This window comes from Onychomys torridus, chromosome 19 (genome assembly GCF_903995425.1).
Source record: "Onychomys torridus chromosome 19, mOncTor1.1, whole genome shotgun sequence".
In the NCBI taxonomy this organism is placed as follows: domain Eukaryota; kingdom Metazoa; phylum Chordata; class Mammalia; order Rodentia; family Cricetidae; genus Onychomys; species Onychomys torridus.
In genome coordinates this window covers 31,053,050-31,077,219 of record NC_050461.1, presented here as the reverse complement: position 1 = coordinate 31,077,219, position 24,170 = coordinate 31,053,050, and the positions used below count along the sequence as shown (strand labels likewise).

The window sequence follows — 24,170 nt, the reverse complement described above, 5'->3', positions numbered from 1 at the left end:
TGCCATATGTGCTTAAGGTGACCTGGTGACTCAGCTTGTCCTCTGCTGCTGCTTTCCGACAGAATATCTGGGCTGTCTCCTGTGGGTGAGAGGAGGAAGCAATCTGATATCAAGAATGCAGGATCACTGCAAGGTGTAGGACATCCCCATAGCCCGGCCCTTCTCTGTTGGCTTCTTACCCTGTTCCACTCTGAAGAGCCAGGACCTCACCAAGCAACTCAACAATTTACCCAAGAGCAGAGCAGCTCACCAGTGCATGTGTTAACATAGGAATGCAGACTATCCTTGCCAAAAGGTTCAGCCTGTCATGTCTGCTCATCTGGAAATCCAGTTTAAAAAAAAAAGGGGGGGCTTGCTTTTGAGTTGTTATTAAGAACCAGATCCACAGAATTACCCTTTATTAATCCAGTGTAGCAGTAAACTGTACTTTGCTGAGTTACCTGTCTTTCTCTCTGGGGTGGGGAGCTGATGAGAAACCTAGACATGTTCTAAACCTGAGATTGCTTTACAGAGGAAGGGTGGTATGTCTGTCTGCAGGGAAGCTCAGCTGGGCAGCAGAGGGCCGGATGCTAGGGACTGGGCCTCTGGAGGAAAAGGTTTCTCTTTCCTTTCCACCAGGAAATGGCCTCCATGGTTTGCTTGAACCCACCCAGACAATTAACTCCACTGTGCTGAGTCACAAGACAGGACAGGACAAGAGATAAAACACTTTGAAAAGAGGACACTAGGTTTTTAGCAACCAGTGTGTGTGTGTGTGTGTGTGTGTGTGTGTGTGTGTGTGTGTGTGTGTGCGCGCGCGCGCGCGCGCGCGCGCGTGCGTGTTCTCTTGGAAACTTTCCCACATGTGATCTGCTTTTTGGGGATTAGAGCACAGTTTTCTCGACATTAAATAAGCCAAGTTCATTTGACTTTTCCCATAAAACCGTTTTGTGTTTTACACATTTTCAATCAAGTGAGACTCCCTGCACACTGCATGCTCCACATTGAACCTGAATTTCAGCCTTCAAACTTACTGCCTTGCGTTCTTATAGATATCTAGGTCATTTCCAATTTTTCCCATACATTTCCTTCTAATACTCCAAACCACCCTGTAACACAGGTAGAAAGTAATGAAGGGAGATTTGACTCTTTTAACATTTAAGGCTTTTTCTAGTTCTGTTTCCATTTTGTATGTCACTTGTAGCAGCTGCTGGGTACACGCCACTGTCAGGTACCAGCTAACTCGTCCCTCCTAACTAAGATGTGTTCCTGCTGATGTCTTTATCATTACCTCTAATTCCAGCAGTATATTGTAGATTATTGTAGTTAAGGTGACTATTACTATGATGAAACACCATGACCAGAAGCAACTGGGGAAGAAAGGGTATATATTTGACTTACATATCCTGAATCACAGTCCATTGAAAAAAAGCCAAGGTAGGAACTCAAACCAGGTAGGAACTTGGAGGCAGGAGCTGATGCAGAGGCCATGGAGGGGTGCTGCTTATGGCTTGCTCCTCATGGCTTGCTCAGACTGCTTTTGTATAGAACCCAGGACCACCGGCCCAGGGATGGCACCACCCACAATGGGCTGGGGCCTCTCACATTAAACACTGCTTTTTAAAAACGTGCTCCATGCTTGCCTTTAGGCTGATCTCAAGGAGGCAGTTTCTCAATTAAGAGTCCCTCTTCCCAAATGACTCTAGTGTTTGTCAAGTTGACATTAAAACTAACCAAGACATGAATGCTACTGAATTCTCCTCAAAGTATGAGTCACAACGGCTAATAAGGATACTCTTACTGTTCACTTCTGACTCATGGGAGAAACTGACCAACCACTTGCTTCTGTTAGTGTCCATGTGCTGGCTCTCACTGTCTCCAGGACAAGCTGCTTCTCCATGTTGTTTTTAGTTAATGACAACTTGCAATTGGGTGGTTTCAGTGCAGGAGGGTGCCAAGCAGCTGTGGCTGGAGTGATGAGGTAAATGCCCAGAGTCAGCAGCAGGAAGTGGAATCAAATTTCCAAGCCAAGCTGACTCAGGTGCCCTTGCTGGTGGCCTTTCCTGGTAGGTGAAGACTTGTCCATCCTCTGTGGAGTATAAGACCGAATCAGATCGTCAGGGTCACACAGGGTTTCACCAACCATTTTGTTTCTGACATGTCACAATTCTGTCATTCTGGATTCTGTGCTAGAAGACGGTGGTGGTACATTCTGCCCTTGGCTGTTTGGAGGTTATTTGCAGGTGCTCTGTGTGGGTTACAGCAGGCTCTGTGGTCCCCAACTCCCTTGTCAAATATTTGCAAGACCTCCACATCCCCCAGGCTGCACCTCTTCAGAGCTTTATTATAAAGTATTTTTATATCCTTGTCCACTGGAGGGCAGCACATCCACATGTACTCAACAAGAAGCAACAATGGGAGCTGCTTGTTTTTGATGAAATAATAAAGCACTTTTGGGTGGATGTGCTGGAGATGCTGTTAGGTTATTGAAAAATGTTGTATATTCCATAATGCCCCCTCCCTGGAAGTGAGCAATAGTACAAACAGTACAAAATGGCAGACAGTGGCAAAAGTGATTTATGTATTTCTATTCTCATAGAAGTCTTGATTTACATTGTCCTCTTATGTAGTAAATTAGGAATTTCTACAATTCCTTTTGTAATTTGAAAAGTATTCCTTAATATTTATGCAGCATGTTTATCTTTAATTGAGTCTATTCCAATTGAAATGAAATACCACTGTCCTGTAAATTCCAAAACCACCTAGACCATAAACTGAAATGGAACCATCAAGAGATGGGGAGGAGCATTGTTTTTTCCAGATCACTAGCCTGCTTGCCATCAGCCTAGCAGTGTCTTGCCTTTTCCCTGAAGGCATATTTTCCCTCAGGTATCTTCGTGTTGCATGATCGGCTGAGTTGGGCCAAAGGAATCCTATTAGCCAATTATCCTCATCACTCTCCAAGAGAAAGACATCTGTGGAAGCCATGGGGTCACAAAATAACACCATGGTAATAGAGTCTTCTACAAAGAAGTCCATCAGCAATGCAGAATAACTGTAATCCAGCTTCTAAATTAACAATGTAACAGATAAGAATAGTCTGCTCAAGCCTGTGACTCCCAAGCACTAGTAACACAAACTTTCTGAAAATTATAGGGGTTCAGCTTGATGCCCAAGCATCCTCTGTGGAAAGTTTGCAACATTGTTAAGTATTTATGCCAGATAGACTTAGTAACATAATTAGTTCTTAGTGCATTCAGGGCTGAGCGGAGCTTGTGAATACAGAATTTAGTTAATATTTAATAATTTAATAAATCAGAACAGGGATGTCAGCTTTTCTATTAAAGCATCAAATAGCAAATATTTTAGACTTTTGCAGGCAATGTGCAATTTCCTATACATTTTGTTGTCTGTGTTTACTCTTTATATTTAATAGCCATTTTAGCTTGGAAAACTGTACAAAACCAGATCCTGAGTCTATCAAGGCGTTTGATGACCTTGGTACAGGAAGGTAGTGATAGTGGTGTCAAAAAACGATGACCCTAGCATTCTGTTAGTTCATGGCACCACAGGAAACAAAAGCAGGCCAGAGTGGGCCTTGCCATCCCTGGTGGTGAATGGACCTCATGTTGGGTGCTGGGTCCATGCAGTCTCAGCTCGGCCTCTTACCGTTGCTTGTTCAAGTTAGGGACAGTTGACTTTTGACTCCTTTGTGTTGACCAGACACTCAGACCAGGAAATGACCCCTTTCAGTATTTCTATCACACTGAAAAACATAATGTGAAAGCCAGGAAAGCACTATTTTAATCCCAGCTCCTGTAGCAAAAGCAGTTTCTTGTACATCAGTTAGTCTCTGTGGCTATCTGTGTCTTTGTAAAATGAGGTTGAGTCAATATCCTCCACCCCCTCTCTCTCTGTTCCTGTGCCCAGTGCAGTCCCTAGTGGATCAAATGACAGCATTGCTCAGATGGTGGACCAGAGTCTAAGTGTAACCTGTATACAACACACCTTGTATACAAAGGTAGAGAGAATGCATAGGAAAGGAGGCAGATAGTCCAAACAGGGCTCTAGGTCAGTTAAGGCAGCCAGCTGGCCCCATGAACACTTTGGGGGAACACATGGAAAGCACTATTGTCCTTTTACATGTCCTTGATCCTAATGCAGCTGTATATGGCAGACAAAATGGTGAGTAAGGATGGCTTTGAACAATAGACTTCTACCTATGAGACCAGTGCAGGCCATCCATAGACAAAGAACTATTAGAAGGTAGCCAAGGAGGACTGAAGCTATATCTTGGTGGCTGGGATAGAGTTAGGCCTCTGCCACGGTAAAGCTACAAGTTGATTATGTAAATGTGTGATCAAAGACACCTGCAAGGTTAATAATGGTGACACTGGCCAGGACTAACAGCTTATAGCCAGTCAATGTCACCAGCTAACAAAGCCTAAGTCAAAAATGGGCAGAGGATGAGGCTTCAACATCCCTTAACTTAGTGGGTGGGCCCTCTATTGTCTTGGCTGTTGATAGTCTAGAGAAGTAACCAAGCTTAACAGTTACCTCAGCCTTTGTCCAGTTGCTGCTATAGCCATGTAAAGACTAGACAAGGAAGTTCAAAGGCCTTTTCCTCTCTTGGAAACTCTCCCCTGTCTTGGAACTTTCTCTCACTTTCCCTGAATTTCTTACTTTTCTGGATTCTCCTTTATAAAATGTGTTTTTACCTGGCATACTCCCAGGAGTGTCCATAGCTTTAATCTTCTCTGGAGTAAGACAAGGAACAGTGTTTGGTGACCACAAGTGTCTGGAAACGTAGGTCCTTGGGTCACGCAGTACTGGGCTGTGATAGTTTCTGTTACACACAGAATCCCTGAATTATTGATGGTTTTACAAGTCCAGACCAACCAGCTGTCTTGTAGATTATCCCATGGTCTAAATTGGTCCGATTTCATCCTCGTATAAAGATTCTGGATGTGAATACACACTTGTGTCTCTCTCACCACATCCTCCCACGTGATTCCTAATGCCTTTTCATCCCGTGTTGATGCTGACTTTGAGCTTTTGTTTGAAACAATACATTTATCAGTGGAAGGGTTATCTCTTAAATATCATCTCTCCGGGATGGCTGAGGCTGCTTGTGGTTTTTTAGCATTCTTTAGTTTACCCTTACCTGTGTGATTGTTACACAGATGACTGAAAATCACATTTCTAATTGTGTTATACACTTCTCATTTAAAGCTGCAATGCTCACTTTATGTTATAGTAAAATATGCCATTGTCATAGTTATTGTCCCATAACTTTTATGCTGGCAGATTCAAGTAAAACTTACATGTACTACTCTTGGTTCAGTCTCTGTAGCACAGGAAAGAGATTACCATTTTGGGTCATGAGCACAGATTCACACGTCAATGTCCCCACCCAGTTTTCTCTTGGAAAATCAGTCTGTTGCTGCTACTGATTAGACAGAATAATCCATTTACTTTTTCTCTTTTTCAGTTATTATTATCTACCATTATGCCTTTGTTTTTCTTTCTTTCCTCATTTAATTACCTTATTGCTTCTAATGTAACATTTTCTGTGGCTGCACCTTTTCTAACAATTATTCATTAATTCCTTATTATGACAGCCGTGGAAATACAAAAAACTCTGAATCAACTTGGAACCCCTCAAGATTCACCAGAATTGAGGCAACAGCTGTAAGTTTTGTTTCTTGGGGTTTGTTTTGTTTTGTTTTGTTTATCTTATGAGACAGGGTTTCTCTATGTAACTATCCTGGTTGTCCTGGAACTCACTCTGTAGACCAGGCTGACCTTGAACTCACAGAGATCCACCTGCTTCTGCCTCCAAAGTGCTGGGATTAAAGGTGTGCACCCCCCACTGTCCAGGTTGGTTTTGTTGTTGCTTGTTTTTTGTTTTAAGACAGAAAAAAGAGAATCTGCTTTTGTGGTGGCTTTCTACTGGAGAAAATGATGGAAAATTAATAAGATAGGAGGATTGCTGAGAATTCAAAACCAGCCTTGGCTACAGAGTAAGTTCTAGACCAGCCTGGGCTACAGAGTAAGTTCCAGACCAGCCTGGGCTACAGAGTAAGTTCTAGACCAGCCTGGGCTACAGAGTAAGTTCTAGACCAGCCTGGGCTACAGAGTAAGTTCTAGACCAGCCTGGGCTACAGAGTAAGTTCTAGACCAGCCTGGGCTACAGAGTAAGTTCCAGACCAGCCTGGGCTACACAGTGAGACTCTGTCTCAAAACTTACACACACACACACACACACACACACACACACACACACACACACACACAGAAGTTACATATGTTTCAGTAAATATGGCAGTAGGAATAATAATAGTGCTTTATGTGTTTTATAGATTTTATAGTATTCTTCATCTTTTCTCATCTGAACTTTGTAAAATGTGATGTTCATATATAGAACCATTTCTAGTAAGGAAAATCTCTCTTTCAGAGCCTTGGTGATATGCCCAATATCTGCCAGAACCTCTTAAGTCCTCAGTACTTTAATAGCTACAGATTACAACTGATACACACACACACACACACACACACACACACACACACACACACACACAGAGTAATACACACACATACACATACAGATATACAAATACACAGACACATACATACACATACAAACATACAGACATGTACACACAGCATTATCTCCATACAACAATTAGCTAGAACAAAAGTACAAAGACGATATAAAAAGATATATAATAGAAACTCATGTTTTTTAAAAAGTACCATTTGAAGTATTTGTAGTTTTCCGTAGTTTATGTTTTATTTTCTACAATAGAATGGACGTTGGGGGTGACTCATAGCTAAGACACCATCACTCATTGAAATGCAATGCAATGGAAGTACATACTAAATAGTCACATTATTGTTGTGAAGTTAACAGCGGGAATTCTGAATCTATAGATGTGATTGTGCAGCTTGCCTTTTGAGAACTTTGACTCTCCTGTTCCAGAGACTTAGAGAAGCAGGTCCAAGTATGGGCATTTGGTTTCTAGAGCTAGGAGCTGGCCATTATTCTTCCTCACTAGCTCTATGCCGGCCTCTACATCTGAGCATCCTTTCCTTGTGAACCTCACTGGCAGTCCACGTGTAACAGAAGGGATGTACAAGAGAGGCCCTGGTATCATGCCTAAGCATCCCTTTAATGCAAGACTGTATTGTTGGGTATCAAATTTTTCATTACAATTCGTACTTTTTTCTTTATAAGTTATCTAGGAAAATGCAGGTATAGGTGTAATTTACCCCTTTTGTTGTATTCAGGTCTGTTAATAAGGAAGGCCTGTTAGATCTTCTCCATCAAGTTTAACTACTGGTAAATTTGTACTGTCACCGACTCTCCTCCATCTTTGTGTTTGTGGAACATAAGTGTTCACATAAAGAAATAAGACTTACAAGATGTACCTCACACCTGGGAACTGGACAAGAACAAATAGTCCTTCTTCCTCAGATGCCCTCCCAGGGGAGACACAGAGAAGAGCTGTACACATTGTCAGCCTCTCAGATATAAAGGACCAGACAGCCAGCACTGTCCTGACTCCATGCCCTTCTCACAGGAGTCAATTTCATTGATAGCTAATGATTTTTACTTGTAGGTAATAATAATTCATATTTCTTTCTCTAAGTGTGCTTATTCTGGGTGAATGAAGTCCTTTCTATGCCATAGTTCTTAATATTTATAAAAAAAATAGAACCTAAAGACTTGGTTTGGCAGAAGAAGTTGACAGCCAGTTGAGTAATCAATGAGTACTTTCACAGTTGATAGTTTGAAACTATGAATACCCAGACAAAAGAACTAGTTCTTCTACAGCCTTTGACTAGGGCTGACACAAGGTGCCGGAGTTCTTTGGCTATGATGTGGTTTTGCCTTCTGTTTCTCCTTTTGTTTTTTCTTTTCACTTTAGGCAGCAGAAGCAGCAGTACACTAACCAGCTTGCGAAAGAAACAGATAAGTACATTAAGGAGTTTGGATCACTGCCTACCACCCCCAGTGAGCAGGTAACCCGGCTGTCAGATGTGTGTTTTGATGTACTGAATGTAAAAGAAATTAAATGCGTGGTCGGATCTTTGAACTGTGATGCTACAAAGGAAGTCCAGGTGACCAAAGAAATTGTATTTGAGATTAGTTACAAGAACACAAAACTGTATTTAGTTGTTCAGGTAGTATCATGTGCTTTCATAAAGCAGAAATTATTTCCATGTAGTTGCCTGACCCATAATTAAGTGCATACTGAGAAAATGCCTCCTGTGTAATTGCTTCCTGGATTTGCGGGGCTGTCCTCCCCCCGCCCCCATACACACCCAGCATACCTGGGGGCACAGTTAGCTCCTTGCTTACTTATGGCAAGTTATTTTTTATAAATGTATGTATAGATTTTATTTGCCTAAAAGGGGGAATTACCTAAAATTAAGGCCTTGACCCATTTATCAGCCACTACGAAAGTCTAAAGTGAGAAGTCCTGTAGGCAGGCCTTTCTCCTCAAGACAAAAGTGCAAGTGTTTGAGCCCATTTGAAGGGTGCCTGTGAGTCCATCAGACTGTCTCTGTAACTGGAGACTGAGTGACAGTTTCAGGATCAAATACATAGCAACTGGTGCAGATCCCAGGGAGCTTCTCAGTTTGACCCAGCAGCCCTGTTTCTCTCCCTTCCCTCTAGCGCCAGAGAAAGATACAGAAGGACAGATTAGTGGCGGAATTCACAACATCGCTGACAAACTTTCAGAAGGCCCAGCGGCAAGCTGCTGAGAGGGAGAAAGAGTTTGTTGCCCGAGTGAGAGCCAGCTCCAGGGTATCGGTGAGTATGAAGAGTGATGTGGTCAAGGCATGGCATTTGCATCATCCTGAGGTGCGAAGCTGTAGATGTCTGTGTCACTCTTCAATCTGTGACTGTTTTCAGGGATGTCTCCTCAGGTTTTAAGACGAATAATGTTGTATATTGTTGTAGTTACTCCTCATGGAGCAAATAGCATTGTACACACTACATAAAAATAGAAAAACCTGTTTTGTCAAAGGTTAGAGGTCAAGTCCGGGTGGTCTTTTCATGGCAAGTTGGTTTGCGGCTTGGTGCTTGGGTGTGTGCCAGGGTACAATGATGAACTCAGGGCATGTGCCAAGGGATTCGGAGAATGAATATGAGCCTGGAAACTTTTTGAGTTAATCTAGTTTTAAATTCTCACGGGATCCACCATTACTTGATGTCTCACTCTTTAATATAGAGGTTTCATAATGACATAAAGTATTAGCTAAATTATACTTATTATGTGGTCTTTGTAAATAGCGAATTCCTTCCTCGTCAGTTTCAGATATTATTTTGTCATTACTTAAGCAGAATTTATCCTTCCCTGCTCCAATTGCACATGAACACACCCATATGTATGCACATACTCACATGTATGCACACACATGAACTCACCCAAAATACAGACAGTTAGGCCATCTTCAAGGGAACTATGAGTGTTGTTTACTTTTCCTCATTCTTGCTTTCTTTCTATCTTCTAAATTATTCAGGGTGGTTTTCCTGAAGACAGCTCAAAAGAAAAGAATCTTGTTTCCTGGGAAAGGTAAGAAGTTAAAAAAAATTATAAATCAAAAGATAATTTTTCAAGTATTATATATTATAGTTCATGAAACAGAAAGAGAGCTTTTATTATATTGTAAACATAAGTGGCTTATTATTTATAAATAGATAGTAAATTTGGGAAATATTAAATATTTATAAAGTATTTATTATGTAATTTGTAACTAGATCACCCAAATAAACTTATTTACTTAATTTTAAGAATAAAATATTCTAATGTGAAGTTACCAAGTATACTTTGTAATACTTAAGTATTACATATATGATGAAACCATGAGTGTAATGAAAATGAGGTAAAATTTGGGTAAAATATCTTTTTATACTTAGAAGTTTTTATTTATTTTTTGAGATTTCTTTGGAGACAAGATCTCACTGTGTTGTCCAGGCTAGCCTGGGATTCATTGTGTAGCCAGGATTGGCCTTAAATTCTAGATGTTTCTGTCTCAGCTTGTCTAGCTTACAGGATTACAGGCATGTACCACCATGCCTGACTTTTTAAACTTTTTTAAGTGAACAATATTCTGGTCTTGAGGATCAAAATGTCCCATTTAGTGGATAATAAGTCCTCTTTATGTATTTGTTTTTATAGTCAAATACAGCCTCAAGTCCAGGTCCAAGATGAAGAAATTACAGAGGATGACCTCCGCCTTATTCATGAGAGAGAGTCTTCAATCCGGCAGCTGGAAGTAAGCCTTACAGCTGTGCCCCACTGCTACTCTGTTCTTTGAGCATGTTCACAGACCTGAATAATGCCGGGGAAGAAAACTCTAAGAATATCTGTCAGTTTGGTGAAATTTCTAGTATAGAATTTGGAATAACTCCGGTTTAAGAAATGATGCTGTTGGTGCTAGAGTGAGAAGCCATATTCCTTCCACACTGTTAAATCACTCACAATTCTCCTTAGTGTTGAGAAAATACCATTCTAGAAATAAACGTCTGTCTGGGGAATCTGGGGAACTAACACCCTTCAGCATACCCACCATCCCTCCACAAGTAAGTCTTTTACAGTAACATTAAAACAAAAACTATGTTTCCTTTTAGGGTGTCTACTGTAACACAGAGATGAAGGATGTCTTAAGTTGTCCTTCTTGTTAGAAGTGATCTGGCCCCTAAGAAGTGGGCTAATAATGGCTTCCAGTGGCTACAGTTCACTGAGCATCTTCCATGTGCCAAGGCACTGTGATAACTGTTAATTTTCACATTCTGTCCTCATAAAAAGAGAAACTAAAGTCACTATAGGTGTGCAAACTTCCTTACACAAATAAAGAGTATCTTTAATTGGGAAAAATAAATAGGTATATACTGAAGAAAAGTAAAGCTATAATTTCTCTAGCCAATAAATTTATAGTTTGTTTACCCACCAATGACATTTATAATTTCACTATAGTCTGTTGGGTATTCAAATTTATTAATGTAGGGCTTTACATTTATAACTAATGTTTTATTCATTGAAATTGTCAAATTGATGGGTGAATTTCTTATTGAAATATAAGAATACTCATATTCTTCTAAGCAAATATTGCCTGTGACAAGAAAACTTACCAGTTTTGGACCTAGTAACCCATGGCCTTCCGTGTTATAGGTCCTCAATTTTCATCCTCCTCACTTGATGCAGTGAGTGTCACAGACTTACTTTGGACAACTAGTGGCATCCTGAGGATGGTTAGGATTGCTTATAGTGGTATATTTTCTAATGTTCCCAAGATTAATATATTACTTCTGCATGCATACTTGTATATGTCTGAGTGCGGGTAAATTTATTCCTTTCCTTTTCTTTTGAATTTCCTCATTTGTGGGAGTGGGGACCAAATTCCTAATAATGCATAATAATGTACACTTTTTGTCTTAGGCTGATATTATGGACATTAATGAAATATTTAAAGACTTGGGGATGATGATTCATGAACAAGGAGATGTGATTGGTAAGTCCTGCTGCTGTGGACTTCGAAGTGGGAGCAAGTGACCTGCAGTTCCCCTGCAGCCGCTTCTCAAGCAAGAAACCACTTCCTTACTGTCTCTGGGCTCTCTGAAATCAAAGGCTTAATCTCTGCAGTTTGCTGCCCTGGCCTCTGTTTGCAATCCCAAGGATGGAATTTATCGAGGGCCTCCAGCTGCTGTAAGGCCCCGTGGGGCCTCCTAGCCTGCTCCAGGGTTACAGTTTCATTCTTACTCAAATCTACTGCTGTCACACTGAGACTGGGGGTCTCTTGGTGTTTGTCATTGTGTGTACTGTCTGTCTTATGGGAAATAGCTATTTGCCTGGTCACTTGTGCTATCAACTACCGAATCGTTTTTTAATAGATTCATGTAGCTCATTTAGATGCTAGGGGACTGAGACCCCTGGCATTAAAGCTTTCAGATTGGGATGTAACCATGGAAACGGGTGGGTGGGGTAATAGACAAGGTCATTTAAAAATAAGTGTGGGAGCTGGAGGGAGAGTTCATGTGCCAGCATGGGGATCTGAGATCAGAGTCCACAGAAAAGAAAGCTGGGTATGGCGACAGATGTTCCTAGCTCTAGAACTCTGAAGTGCAAAGGCAGGATCTCTGAGGTTTGCTCCCTGCACACTTCAGGCTCACTGAGAAGTCCTCTCTCAAAGGAGTAAGCTGCAGACCAATAGAGCAGGACACCTGACGTCCTTCTTGGCCTCTGTATACACAGATGCATGTACCCAAATACACATGCACACATACAGCTTGTGCATGTGTACACACACACACACACACACACACACACACACACACACACACACTAGTGGTAGAGATGGATCAGTTAGTAAAATAGGTGGGTACACAAGCCGTGAGGACCTTATTTCAGATCCCTAGCACCTACATAAAAAGATTGAGCATAGTGTGGGCACAGGCTACCCTTGTCCTAATCCTAGAACTAAACAGGGAGAAACAAGAACATCCCTGGGGCTCACTGGCCATTTAGTCTTGCTGAATTAATGAGCTCTAGATACAGTGAGAGGCTCAGTCTCAAAAAGTAGTGAGAAAGACATCTGAGGAAGATACCTGAAGTCAACCTCTGGCCTCCACACCCATGTGCACAAGTATGTCCACACTGGACATGTGCACACATACACAGAGGAAGTGGTCGATTTGTAGAGAGACCAGGGTATTAGTCAGAAGAGTCTACCGCTGAATAACGCAGTCACCAGCTGTGACACTAAGAGAAGAATTGAAAACATCACTAAGTCAGGGGTCACGGTATTCAAGAACGGAAGAAGCTATGAGGTCTTTGAACGTCTGCTACCAAGGAGGGCTAGAAGAATGTGGCACCAATGTGGCCTTTAAAACTGAGAGTCCCCAGTCCTGCAGATCATTGTCTGCTCCACCTCCAGGTTACAACAGAGTGGAAAGGAGGGTGCCACCCTGAAGGCCTGTGGGTCCTGGGTGGGGACTACACTTGACTGCAGTTAGGTTAATGAAAACAGAATAAATTAAAGTTATCAGATTTGTACTGTGAAGTTGGCCACTGTACCAGGCAAAGTAGGCAGAGCCTTGGGTTTATGTGAATGATTTGAGGTGGGTTGCATTTGCAGAAACAAACACAAAGCTGAGGAACACTAGGAACTAACAGGACAATTCGATGAAATAAGCGTACAAAGGCCTGAACTCCAGTATTTGGGCACTTCCTTGGTCCTGAGGAGAGTGTTCTTTGAGAAACTGAGGAAGCCTTTTTCCTATGTGATGACCAAAGTCTTTGGGCCTGGGGAGAAGAGGGCTGATCTGTTTTATACATTGGTCTTCAGATAGTATAGGGGTTGGGGATTTAGCTCAGTGGTACAGTGCTTGCCTAGCAAGCGCAAGGCCCTGGGTTCGGTCCTCAGCTCCAACAACAACAAAAAAGAGATAGTGTAAGCATTGAGGCTATAAACTGACAGCAGCTTGTGCTGGTGCTGTTCTGGTATTTGCAAAATGACAGTACTTTTATTGTGTCCAGTAGAACTAGAGAAGATGGTTAAGGTCATTTGTTTATGCATTTGCATATTGATTGGATTACGCCTTTTCCTTAAATGTCTGCTGAATTAATCTTGGTGATTTATTGTTAGCACGTCAGTTCACGTTTAACGACTCTCTTCTGTGTATGTGCATTTTATTTTAAAGACAGCATAGAAGCCAACGTAGAAAGTGCAGAGGTGCATGTCCAACAGGCAAACCAGCAGCTCTCAAGAGCAGCGGATTATCAGGTAATGTTACCTGTACTGCATTTTCTTACAACTTAGAGTTTTGACTTATACTTGAAGGGGCTGCCTGTGCTGCCTGTAGAATTCTGTGGAAGGGGAGGATCAAAACTATGCCAATCAATTTAAAGTCGGTTTGGGCATGCGTGTTCTCACATTGATCCGCAGAGATAGGAAATCATGAGGCTTGCAAGAGACCACTCCTCCGAGCTCTTCCCATTGTGGGGGTCCCTGCAAGCGACACAGATGGCAGGGAAACAGTCTGGGTAAGGTCAAAATGGAACTTGGGTCAGCACAACTTAGCCGGTGCTGCATGAAAAACTTCTGGAGTCTGATGCTAAGCAATTTGTTTTTCACATACTTAAACACAGTGAAACTTTGGGGGAAAGTATCCACCTGAGAATTACCACAGCAAAGCTTTAGGCATGGCTATGTCAAAGTGCATCTCTTTAGCCAAGCACCTGTGACTTTCACATAAGAATGAGTTCTAAGGCCGGGATGCGGTGGTGCACACCTTTAATCCCAGAGTTTGGGAGGCAGAGGCAGGCGGATCTCTGTGAGTTCGAGGCCAGCCTGGTCTACAGAGCGAGATCCAGGACAGACACCAAAACTGCACAGAGAAACCCTGTCTGGAAAAACCAAAACAAAGCAAACCAAACCAAACAAACAAACAAACAAAAACAGAATGAGGTCTATTGACTAAGAAGCAGAGCTCAGGAGTCTGGGCCTAGGGATTAGGGGTTTGTAATACGCATAAAGATGAGTTCTATTGACTGACAAACAATGCCCAGAATTCTGGTGGTTTCCATGAGGGCTGGCTTTACAGAATAGCAAAGATCACCAGGTATTAACATATCCATTCACATCCTTCTGGATGGCAAACAGTGTCAATTCTCCCACTGAAGAAAAACAAAATCCATGCATTGAACATTCTGGTTTTTCTCATGCCATCTATAAGCTGTGCCCTCTATCTCCCATGATCGTCTCTAATGTGACAGTGACAGCCCAACACATGGAGCGACCTCTTGGGTCACCTTCCCCCTTGTTTCCCATTCTTCCTTGTTACTTTTTTATTTTTGATTTTTCAAGACAGTCTCTCTGTGTAGCCCTGGCTGTCCTAGAACTCACTGTGTAGACCAGGCTGACCTCAAACTCAAGAGATCCAACTACCTCTGCATCCCAAATGCTGGGGTGAAAGGCATATGCCACCACTGCCCGACCCACCACTTTTCTTTCCTGTCAGTGGTCCTCCAGACTGAGGTGACAAAGGTCCTTGGACTGGAAAGGTCTCTTCAAAGTCTCTGGGAACTATATTAGCTGGGGGTGTCATCAATCATCACATACTGTGTCAGCATGCAGCAAAGACTTTCAGTAGATATAAATTTATTTCTCAAGAGAATCTCCTTAATATTGTCCATATGTATCCGTGAACTACAGATCATGTTTCAGATACTATACAGATATTAAGGCTGTGAACTATTAACAATTGTACAGTATGTAGACCTTTTTTAGTAAGAATGAGGCCAGACTGTTCTGAACCTCTGAACACCATCATAGCACATCGTTTGAATCCCCTCTTAACACATCGATTTTTGTTGTTCTGCATAATTACCCCTTTCTTGGACCTTGTAACTATCATATTGTGACTTCTTAGGTATTTTCAATTGCTTTTACTTTCTTCTCTAACCTGAAAACCTGAGTTAGTACCATGTTTTTTTCTCCAGGCAGACCACTGTGTAGCTGACACCATATAACACTGCTGCTTTGGGGGCTGTCCTTTACCCTCATGCCTGGATATTATCAGTCTACTACTCAAACCAGTACCTCTTCTTTCTTTCTTTCTTTCTTCTTTTGTGTTATTGGGGTTTGAGAGAGAACAGGGGGCCTAACCCAGGGCCTGGCATACCAAGCAAATGCTTTGCCACTGTACCAGTGTGTGCCTGACACGGTTTCTCCTTCCTTCCTTCCTTCCTTCCTTCCTTCCTTCCTTCCTCCCTCCCTCCCTCCCTCCCTCCCTCTCTCCCTCTCTCTCTCTCTCTCTCTCTCTCTCTCTCTCTGTTTATTTACTTCTTTACTTATTATTTATTTTGGGGTAAATTTTATTTCTTTATTTTATGTGTGTTTTACTGCTCTAACGGTGATTAAACCTAAAAGAATGGAGCCTAAAAGTGGCATGGACTAAAGTCTCATGCAATAGCCAACTTATTCAGAGCATCAAACAGTTCAAACTTGAGGATTAAGAAGAGTCACCGCCTGAGCAAAGTGTCCAATCACAAGGACAAACTGCACATGGCAAAAAACATGTTTTTCCATAGAGGCATCTGAATAAATAACAATAGCCTGTTGTAATGAATAATCTAAAGGAAACTCATTCTTATATGCTGTACCTGGGAGGAACATGAAAACACACTCCAAGAAAAATTCCATGTGTTTTGAAGAAACTAAGGTCATACAACTCTTGTCTTGTTTTCTTGGCATTTTCTCACAAGCACTCAGAATTCCTGGACAGTGTCCTGACAATGTGTGTTGGTATTTTGCCTGCATATACCTGTGTACCACATGTGTGAGTTATTAGATAGTTGTGCACTGTCATGTGGGTTCTGGGAATTGAACCTGTGTCCTCTGGAAGCGCAGTCAGTACTCTCAACCATTAAGCCATCTCTCCAGGCTCAGTTTTTTCTTTCTTAAGTTCAACCAGGAAAACTACCTCAATTAAAAAAAAAAAAAAAATTACTCCTTGAATTATAACATTCACTCAAGAAAAATATTTCTTTAAAAGAAAAACAATATGTGTTTTGTCAAGGGTTTTAAGAAGAAAATTCACAGCCCCGAATACAAGGGCTCCCAACTATCACTAGAGTGAACTGAGTTACCTTCAGCTGTTGTGGAATCACTGAGTCTGTCACTGAATCTTGTTCTTGCTTCTGCAGCGCAAATCCAGGAAAACGCTTTGCATCATCATTTTTATCCTCGTTGTCGGAATTGTGATCATCTGTCTCATCGTATGGGGACTGAAAGGCTGAGTCGTGAAGGAGCGGACCGCTGCATGACGTTGTCTGGGTTGTGTAGGCCGATCCTCGTGATCACTTTCTATTACTATTGTTATTTTAAGGCTGTGGTGTAAAGGATGGTCCCGTACTTTGTCATTCTCACTGGGAAGGAGCTTCTTTTGGATTCGATCTGGTGTTTTCTAATATGAAGGTTTTTCTAAATACCGTCGCTGGTATGAGTTCCGTCTTTTTAGTTCAGTGGCTGTCAGGTTTTGCTCACATTGTATATGACTTTCGGTTATAATTTATTTATATTGTCTGACTGAGTTTGGGGGATTACTCGATTGGTAGGTGTACTCTGCTTACACCTTTGTCACTGTGTAACATGAACCCAGTTTGTGCTATCTTATTTTTAAAAATTCAGGTTTAAATCTGACTTGTCCAGCAATTATTCTCCCTAACAAAACCTTAACATAAATGTTTGTGGGACGTTTTACCCCCTGTGGTCCCCAGCCATGGGGAACGTTATTGATCTTTCATTATTGGATTACTTTTGTCTTCTCTGAATAAGGTCTGTGAACCATTTCCCAATGTGTATATATACCTTTGCTATGGATTGCATCGTAAGGACAGTAAGGATAGATTGTTTTTACATGTGGTCTGTTTAATCCGATGTGTACTAAGCAAAGCATAGTAACTGTAATGTTTGCTGTAACTTGGAGGAAGTACCTGAAAAATCCATACCAATATCTATTCTGTGTAGAGGCTAAAAATTCCAGTTTCTTTACTGCACCGAACAACCTTCATACTGTCTGGCTTTGTGTTCTGCAGAATACTGATTAGATGTGTATCTTTGGGTCATCATCACAAAGTCACGTTCCCACAGTCACAGGTTTGGGGCTTAATTTTGACACTTACAGTTTATTTAGAGTGCCATTTTTTATCATCCTTCATTAGAATAAGAATCAGATGTCTGCCCATAAACTCACTTGCCTTTTTAAATCAGTGTTTTAATGCACTAATCCGAATGCTGTAAAGGGGGCTATCTTAGTTTAGCGTTTGTGTTTTATATTGTTCTTATATCGCAGTTTGCTAGTGAAGGCATTGTTTAATGTGGCAGGCTCTGCAACACTGAAATGGGAACAAGTGAAATAGTAACTATGTAACTGTATCCTTGCAAGCAGAATAAAGATGATTTCAGAGATGTCTGCTAATTCTGATTCCTGGGACTCTGTCTGCGGAACCTGGGCTCCCCTCACATTTGCTGCTGCAGGAAGCAAAGGCCCTGTGGTAGGACGTCCTTCATATTTCTGGGTCACTGGTTGAAATTTTAAACTTTGGAGTATCAAATGGGTTATTTACTAATAAGTAGAATCTGATTCACATGTCAGCAGAACTTTTTTTTCTGTAAAAGTGATAATAGAAAATGTTTTGTGAAAGATTGGAACAACAAGGTTTTCTGGTGTCTGAGTCAGACCACTTTCATTAGAATGGGTGGTCTATGGAGAATTCATGCAAATGCCGCCAGGTCAGTGCCAGCCCCCCAGGCCTGGTCCCGCAAGGTCTTCTCTTCCAGATGTCCCCAGCATGTGCGGTGTCAAACACTGCACTGCATCTTGTAGCTAAAGGAAAGTTTCAGTGACATCTACGAAACAGCTTCGTGCCAAGCATCCGTAATAACACATCTGTGCTCACGTCGGCCATGCCCATTTACCCAGTCCCTTCCTACTGAGTGCCCTGTAACAGCAGAGCATGTTCAAACATCAGGGCATCACCTTAGCTACTTTACTTCAAATTTGATCTTAAGTTATTCTTTTAGATGCATCATGGATCAGTGATCTAAGATGGCAACTTTAGCTGTTTGTACTCTTTTAAAAAGGCACTAACTTGAGGAAACTTTTACAAGATATTTAGAACAGGAAAATTACTTTTGACTGAAAACTGAAAACAAAACGTGACAGAATAGCAGGTGAGAAGAAAAAGCTTGAGGGCTCCCTCAGGTCAGTTTTAGAATTTCTATGAAATCTTAAATCTTATTTTTTTTATTATTGAGAATATTATATAAGCAGTCTACCCATATCTTTTTCAGCATCTTCCCATCTCAACTTTATGTGGGTTTCTTTGTTATTCATTTTTAATTTTTTTATAGCTCTTTGAGTCCTATTAGTGCTGTTGACATGTACATGAGTGTGGAGCCACCTCTGGGAGCATGGAATTCTACCCATGACCACATCCTTAAAAAAATTTACCCCACCCCCACTGCGAGCAACTATAAGCTGCCATTAACTTCTCCGTAAGGGGTGGGCTGTGGAGATCGACCATCCTCCCTGTGCTGGAAGTTTGGCTGGCATGATCACGTGCCAGCCTTCTGCAGGTCCTCCCATATGCTGTGAGTTCATGGGTGTGATGGCAATACCATGTCTAGAAGACAGCATCCCCCAGCATCCCTCCCCATCCTCCGGCTCCCACACTGTATCGGGGGTATGGGTTCACTGGGGTCCATGGAAAGAAGACACAGAAACACTCTAAGGATGAATGTTTAGCCTTTCCAGATGCAAGAAGATCAGCCTCTGGCAGATTGACTCACTGCTGCTTTACAAGGGACCTTTGTGTTATGCAGTCCACACCTTTAGCAAATCAATTTCCGTATGCCAAAACCTTTTATCTAAGCTCCCCAAAGAGATCATGCCAATACAAATTCTCTGTTTGCATAGTCCTCCCGAACCAAGTTTTTCATAGGCTTTGAGCCCTTAGGAAACTCTCAGATAAGATTTACACAATTCAAACTGAAGGTACCAGAGACAAAAAGTAGCAGTCACACAAGGCAGATTAAAGCTAAGTGCTAATCCTCCGAATCAAACCAGCTGCAGAAATCTGCAAGAACTGCCCTAACACTATACTCTCATCACATCCTTAGGAAAATAAAGTGAGAGGTTTTTATGACTGACTATGTCTGAATCTTATTAAAACTGAAGACATTTCCCCACTGAGTGCCGTGTTGTTCAATGTTCTCAGACAGGACTGAGTGAGATTAACTGGCTTTGTAAATTGGATGACAGCCTAACATTAGGTGTTTAGGTTATTAAAATATAATAGAGATATCCGTTTGCAGAACAGTTGATAATAAAAGAATAACTGTTCCCTTTGAATATAGTGCAATGTTTTCTAGTGGGAATGACATCTTCTATTATAGATGTGGGCACAGACAGGGCCCAGGATAGAACAAGAAGCTGTGTGCACTCGCTGGAGGAGGCCCCTGGAGCATGCCAGGGACCACGATTGTAGTGGTGACTACTAACACCATACCTTGAAGATAATTTTGGGGCCAGTCAGTTGTGGTCCTTTCTGCTTTTGGTAAAAGTGCCCCATTTTAGTGCCCAGAATGTTTTAAATACCAATATGTTTCAATAAATCTATAATAAAAAAAAGTGACTCTGTTTGCTTTTGGCTCATGAAACAGGTGTATGGTTTTAACAACAACAACAACAAAAAAATCACTCAGAATATTTTTGTTGCCTCATGCAGAGACATGAAGTCTGTGATGAAAAATAAAAAAGTCACTGCCACATGTAAGAAATACATTTGACTTTGGCTTTCAATGGACAGTGAGTAAGCCATTCCTGGGAACTGTCCTCAGTGTTGAAGAGAGCGGTGACTTTGTCTCCATTCCCAACAAGATGTGTGTTGGCTAGGACAGCAGCAACCAGCAGTTTCTCCTTTACTTCCTTGCTCCTCCCCACTTCCATCTCCACAATTGTTTCTTAATAAACACTTGACTTAATTTGCCATTAATTGGAGTCAGCTTTGCCAGAGTGCTACATGTCTGGGCATCAAGATAATGAATGAACCAAATGAATATGTTCCTTTTCACAGAGAGCATTTGCTTCGACATTTGACATATAAAAAAAAGCACTTAGCATAGAGTCCAGGATTGTAGCTCAGTTGGTAGAATGCTTATATAGCATTCACAAGGCCATGGGCTCGATCTTTTGCACCGCATAAACCAGTCAGAGCTCTGGGAAGTCAAATCAGGATGATCAGAAGTTCAAGGCCATCTTCCATGACAATGAGTTTAAGGTCAACCCGGGCTACACTCTATGTATCATAAGAAAATGGGAGGAAGGAAAGGGAGAAAGGGAGTGTGCAAGGGTGAATTCACTTTGGGACCACCAGGCACTTACTTAAACAATTGGCCATACCACTCTAAGGACTGATCTCTCTTAGTGCTGCTATTTCCCATTCACAACATGACTGGATTTCATTTTCTTTCCTCATTCAGAAGACCTCTGAAAATCAAGCTTTCTGGAAAGAATCTATTTTGGCAGTCTATCAAAAAGTCTCCAAACAGAGTTGTTCTGATGTCTGAGGCTGGACTTGGCCTTGAATTTCAGATCCCACATTCCTCAAACAGTCACAGAATTACTGCTTTCCAGCAGAGGGCAGAGCTACATAAAGAAAGGAGGAAGCAAGGGGAACATGTGATCCATTGCAACACAATGCCCTCAAACAAATGGATTGATTATGCTCCTTGCAAAATACAACAAAATGTTTTCAATTTAACCTTACCCCACCCTCTACAATTGTTGTTTTGTTTTGTCTTTAGTGAAAAGGGAGGTGTAGAAGAAACTCCTTAGGCAGGTAGTAATCCATCCCTGGAATACTGGCTCTTGGGATGTGAAGGCTGGAGGATCAGGGATTTAACACTAGCCTCCACTGACCACATAGCAAGGTCCAAGCCAAGTTGGGCTACATGTGACCCTGTCTTAAAAACAAAAGTGGAGGGGAAGGGAAGAGGTAAGGGAGGGTGGCAGGAACAGGAAGAACAAGGGAGGATGAAGACTCCTCTAATAGCTGATGCCAGTGTGAGTAATTTCCTATAATTCAGATATTGCATCAACAGGCTCATTCTAAACCATTGTCTTCATAATCATTTCGTTGTGACTGACACACACATAAAAATATGGCTGATACACAAAATTAACCAGTGAGCATTACTATCCAAATAACCCTAATTTTACACACTCAAATCGAGCTAAAGAGCAGACACTGTTGCTTCTGGCAGGGTTTAAGAAGTCAGTCATTTAGTTACTCAGACTGGGTTCCTGTAGGTTGTGTTGTGACAGCATTTTTTTCGTGTGAGTGGTAGAAGGCAAAACCAGATTTCCTGTGCAGGCCCTGCATGCATAACACCCCTACTTGTTTTCAAGGGAGTCTTCTAGAACTGAACCGAGTCTTTAAATAAACTTGAAAGAGCATTAATTCCCACTTGGACCAACCCAAAGTACAAATTTTTAAGTGTTTACTGTAAGTACCGCTGGATTGACCTTGCTCATTCCAAAAGCTATGGGCATTGGCAGAAGGTTGAGAGAGGAACTCACCAAGCCTCAGCTAAGATGTACTGGTCCTGCTTTCTCTTCAGAATGCCTGCTTTTCAGTGACTTAACAGTAGAACTGATACCCTGAACTTTGACATAGAAAAATAGTCTAAAAATCAGGGATCTGAAACACAAGTAATGTGGGAGATTTTTTTTTTTTTTTTTAAATAGTGCATCACTAAAGACTAAGCAGTGAGTGCCTGATGTCCATGCCAATCTTTCCATCAGTAGGGGTCCAGGGAACATAAGTCATGTCTTAGTGAGGAATGTATTATGATTTAGGGGATTTCCCAAAACTAGGTGCTATGGTCATTTTGAATTAGTTTGAAGGTGCCACAGTTTGTTTTCGATATGACTGGCCACATCTGACCTCTTTCTAGTGCCAGATTTAATGTAACATCTGCAAAGGTTACCATGTTTTTAATATGTGACTTAATGTAACATCTGCAAAGGTTACCATGTTTTTAATATGTGATTTAATATGCAGTGGGTTTCACACCATAATTTAATAATTCAACTTTTGTCACACATCGTTCACCTAGTTCTGTCTGAGGTGCATTGAAGTTTTCATTGTTGTTGATATATGCATAATAGTATATGTATACTATTATATATAATATAATGTATAATATAATATAATAATATAATAGGACACAGCCCTTATGGTTGACATTTTTAATTTCAGTTCTTAGGTGATTCACCCCAGGTAGGATATCGACCCAGCCAGCATTTTCTTTGTAATGTGAGTTTGATTTCATAGAGTGCATTTACCCTGGTTTATTTACCTACTAAGAAACATCTGACCTTCTCTGGTACTATGAATGAAATAGTTATGAACAGGCATGTACAAGTTTTGTATTAGTAAAATTTTCCTTTCTATGGGATAAATGTCCCAAGGTACAATTATTAGGTCGTATGCTAGTTGAACAGTTACTTTTTTCTTATTTTACTCTTATTATTTTTTTTAATGTGAATGTGTATTTTGCCTGTGTATATGTCTGTGTACCACCTGCATGCCTGATGCCCATGGAAGCCAGAATATGACATTGGGAGCCTTGGAACTGAAGTTACAGATGGTTGTGAGCCCCTATGTAGGTGCTGGGAATTGAATCCAGGTCTTCTAGAAGAACAGCCAGTTTATTAGTCACTGAGCACTTCGCTAACCCCTGAATAGTTAATTTTTAAGAAAAAGTGAAAATCACTGGTTGCCATAGTAATTGTCCAGAATGAGCCCGATTCTTCATGCCTCTACTCCATGATGTCTTTGCTTTTTATTTTAGTCAGTAGGTATGCAATGCTAACTGACTGCTGTTTACATTTTACTCTGACTAATGTGGAACATGCTGTTCTTATATTTGTGGCCAACAATATTTCTTCTGTAATGACCAATTTCTTCAGGTCTTGCCACTTTGTCTAATCAAGCTGTGTTTTAAAAACATATATTCACAAGACAGTTCTTCATTGGATATATGACTCATGGATATTTTTTCTCGCTCAGTGGCTTGCCCTCATATCCTCTCAACTGCACCTGTTGCAGAGTGAAATATTTTAATTCTGATAAAGTCCCATTTATCAAGTTTTTGTTTGCTGCTCATGATTCTGGTACTAAGATCTCTTTGCCTAGCCCTTGGCTCCAAAGGTTTTCTCTTTTGTGTTTATGAGCAATATCTCTTTATATTACCTTTAAGTACAGATAGGGTGAGACTTGAATTTAGATCCATTTCATTGCCTGTTGATTTCCAGTAGCACCAGAACTGTGTTTGTATAAAATTTTATCTTTGCATCCCCCATCAACAGAGTTGATTTTGCTTCTCTATCAATATCAGTTAGTTAACAATGAGGTAGAGTATCATCTCCAAATAAAATGCGGGGGGGGGGGGGAGTCAGCCTCTTGGTTATTGGCTGTGATGCACTGATCTGTGACTCTATACCCACAGCAATGCCAACAGTCTTGGTTACTGAACTTAAGGAGTCTTGAACTTAAATAGATGCATTGTTTCTACTCTATTCTTTCTTTCTGAGACTGGCCACTCTT

The 24,170-nt window shown here is 41.2% G+C and overlaps 1 protein-coding gene across 2 annotated transcripts in view; it reads left to right on the top strand.

Moving 5' to 3' along the window:
• Positions 1 to 17,974, top strand: part of Stx7 (syntaxin 7) — a 39,427-nt gene extending 21,453 nt beyond the window's left edge. For both annotated transcript variants that reach the window (XM_036169094.1, XM_036169093.1), the window contains exons 3-10: positions 5,601 to 5,670; positions 7,911 to 8,004; positions 8,663 to 8,800; positions 9,514 to 9,566; positions 10,173 to 10,269; positions 11,433 to 11,505; positions 13,694 to 13,776; positions 16,701 to 17,974. In XM_036169094.1, the coding sequence (XP_036024987.1) occupies positions 5,601 to 5,670; positions 7,911 to 8,004; positions 8,663 to 8,800; positions 9,514 to 9,566; positions 10,173 to 10,269; positions 11,433 to 11,505; positions 13,694 to 13,776; positions 16,701 to 16,793 (701 nt within the window). In that variant the 3' untranslated portion in view covers positions 16,794 to 17,974. The remainder of the gene's footprint in view (positions 1 to 5,600; positions 5,671 to 7,910; positions 8,005 to 8,662; positions 8,801 to 9,513; positions 9,567 to 10,172; positions 10,270 to 11,432; positions 11,506 to 13,693; positions 13,777 to 16,700) is intronic.
• The last annotated feature ends 6,196 nt before the right edge of the window (positions 17,975 to 24,170 follow it).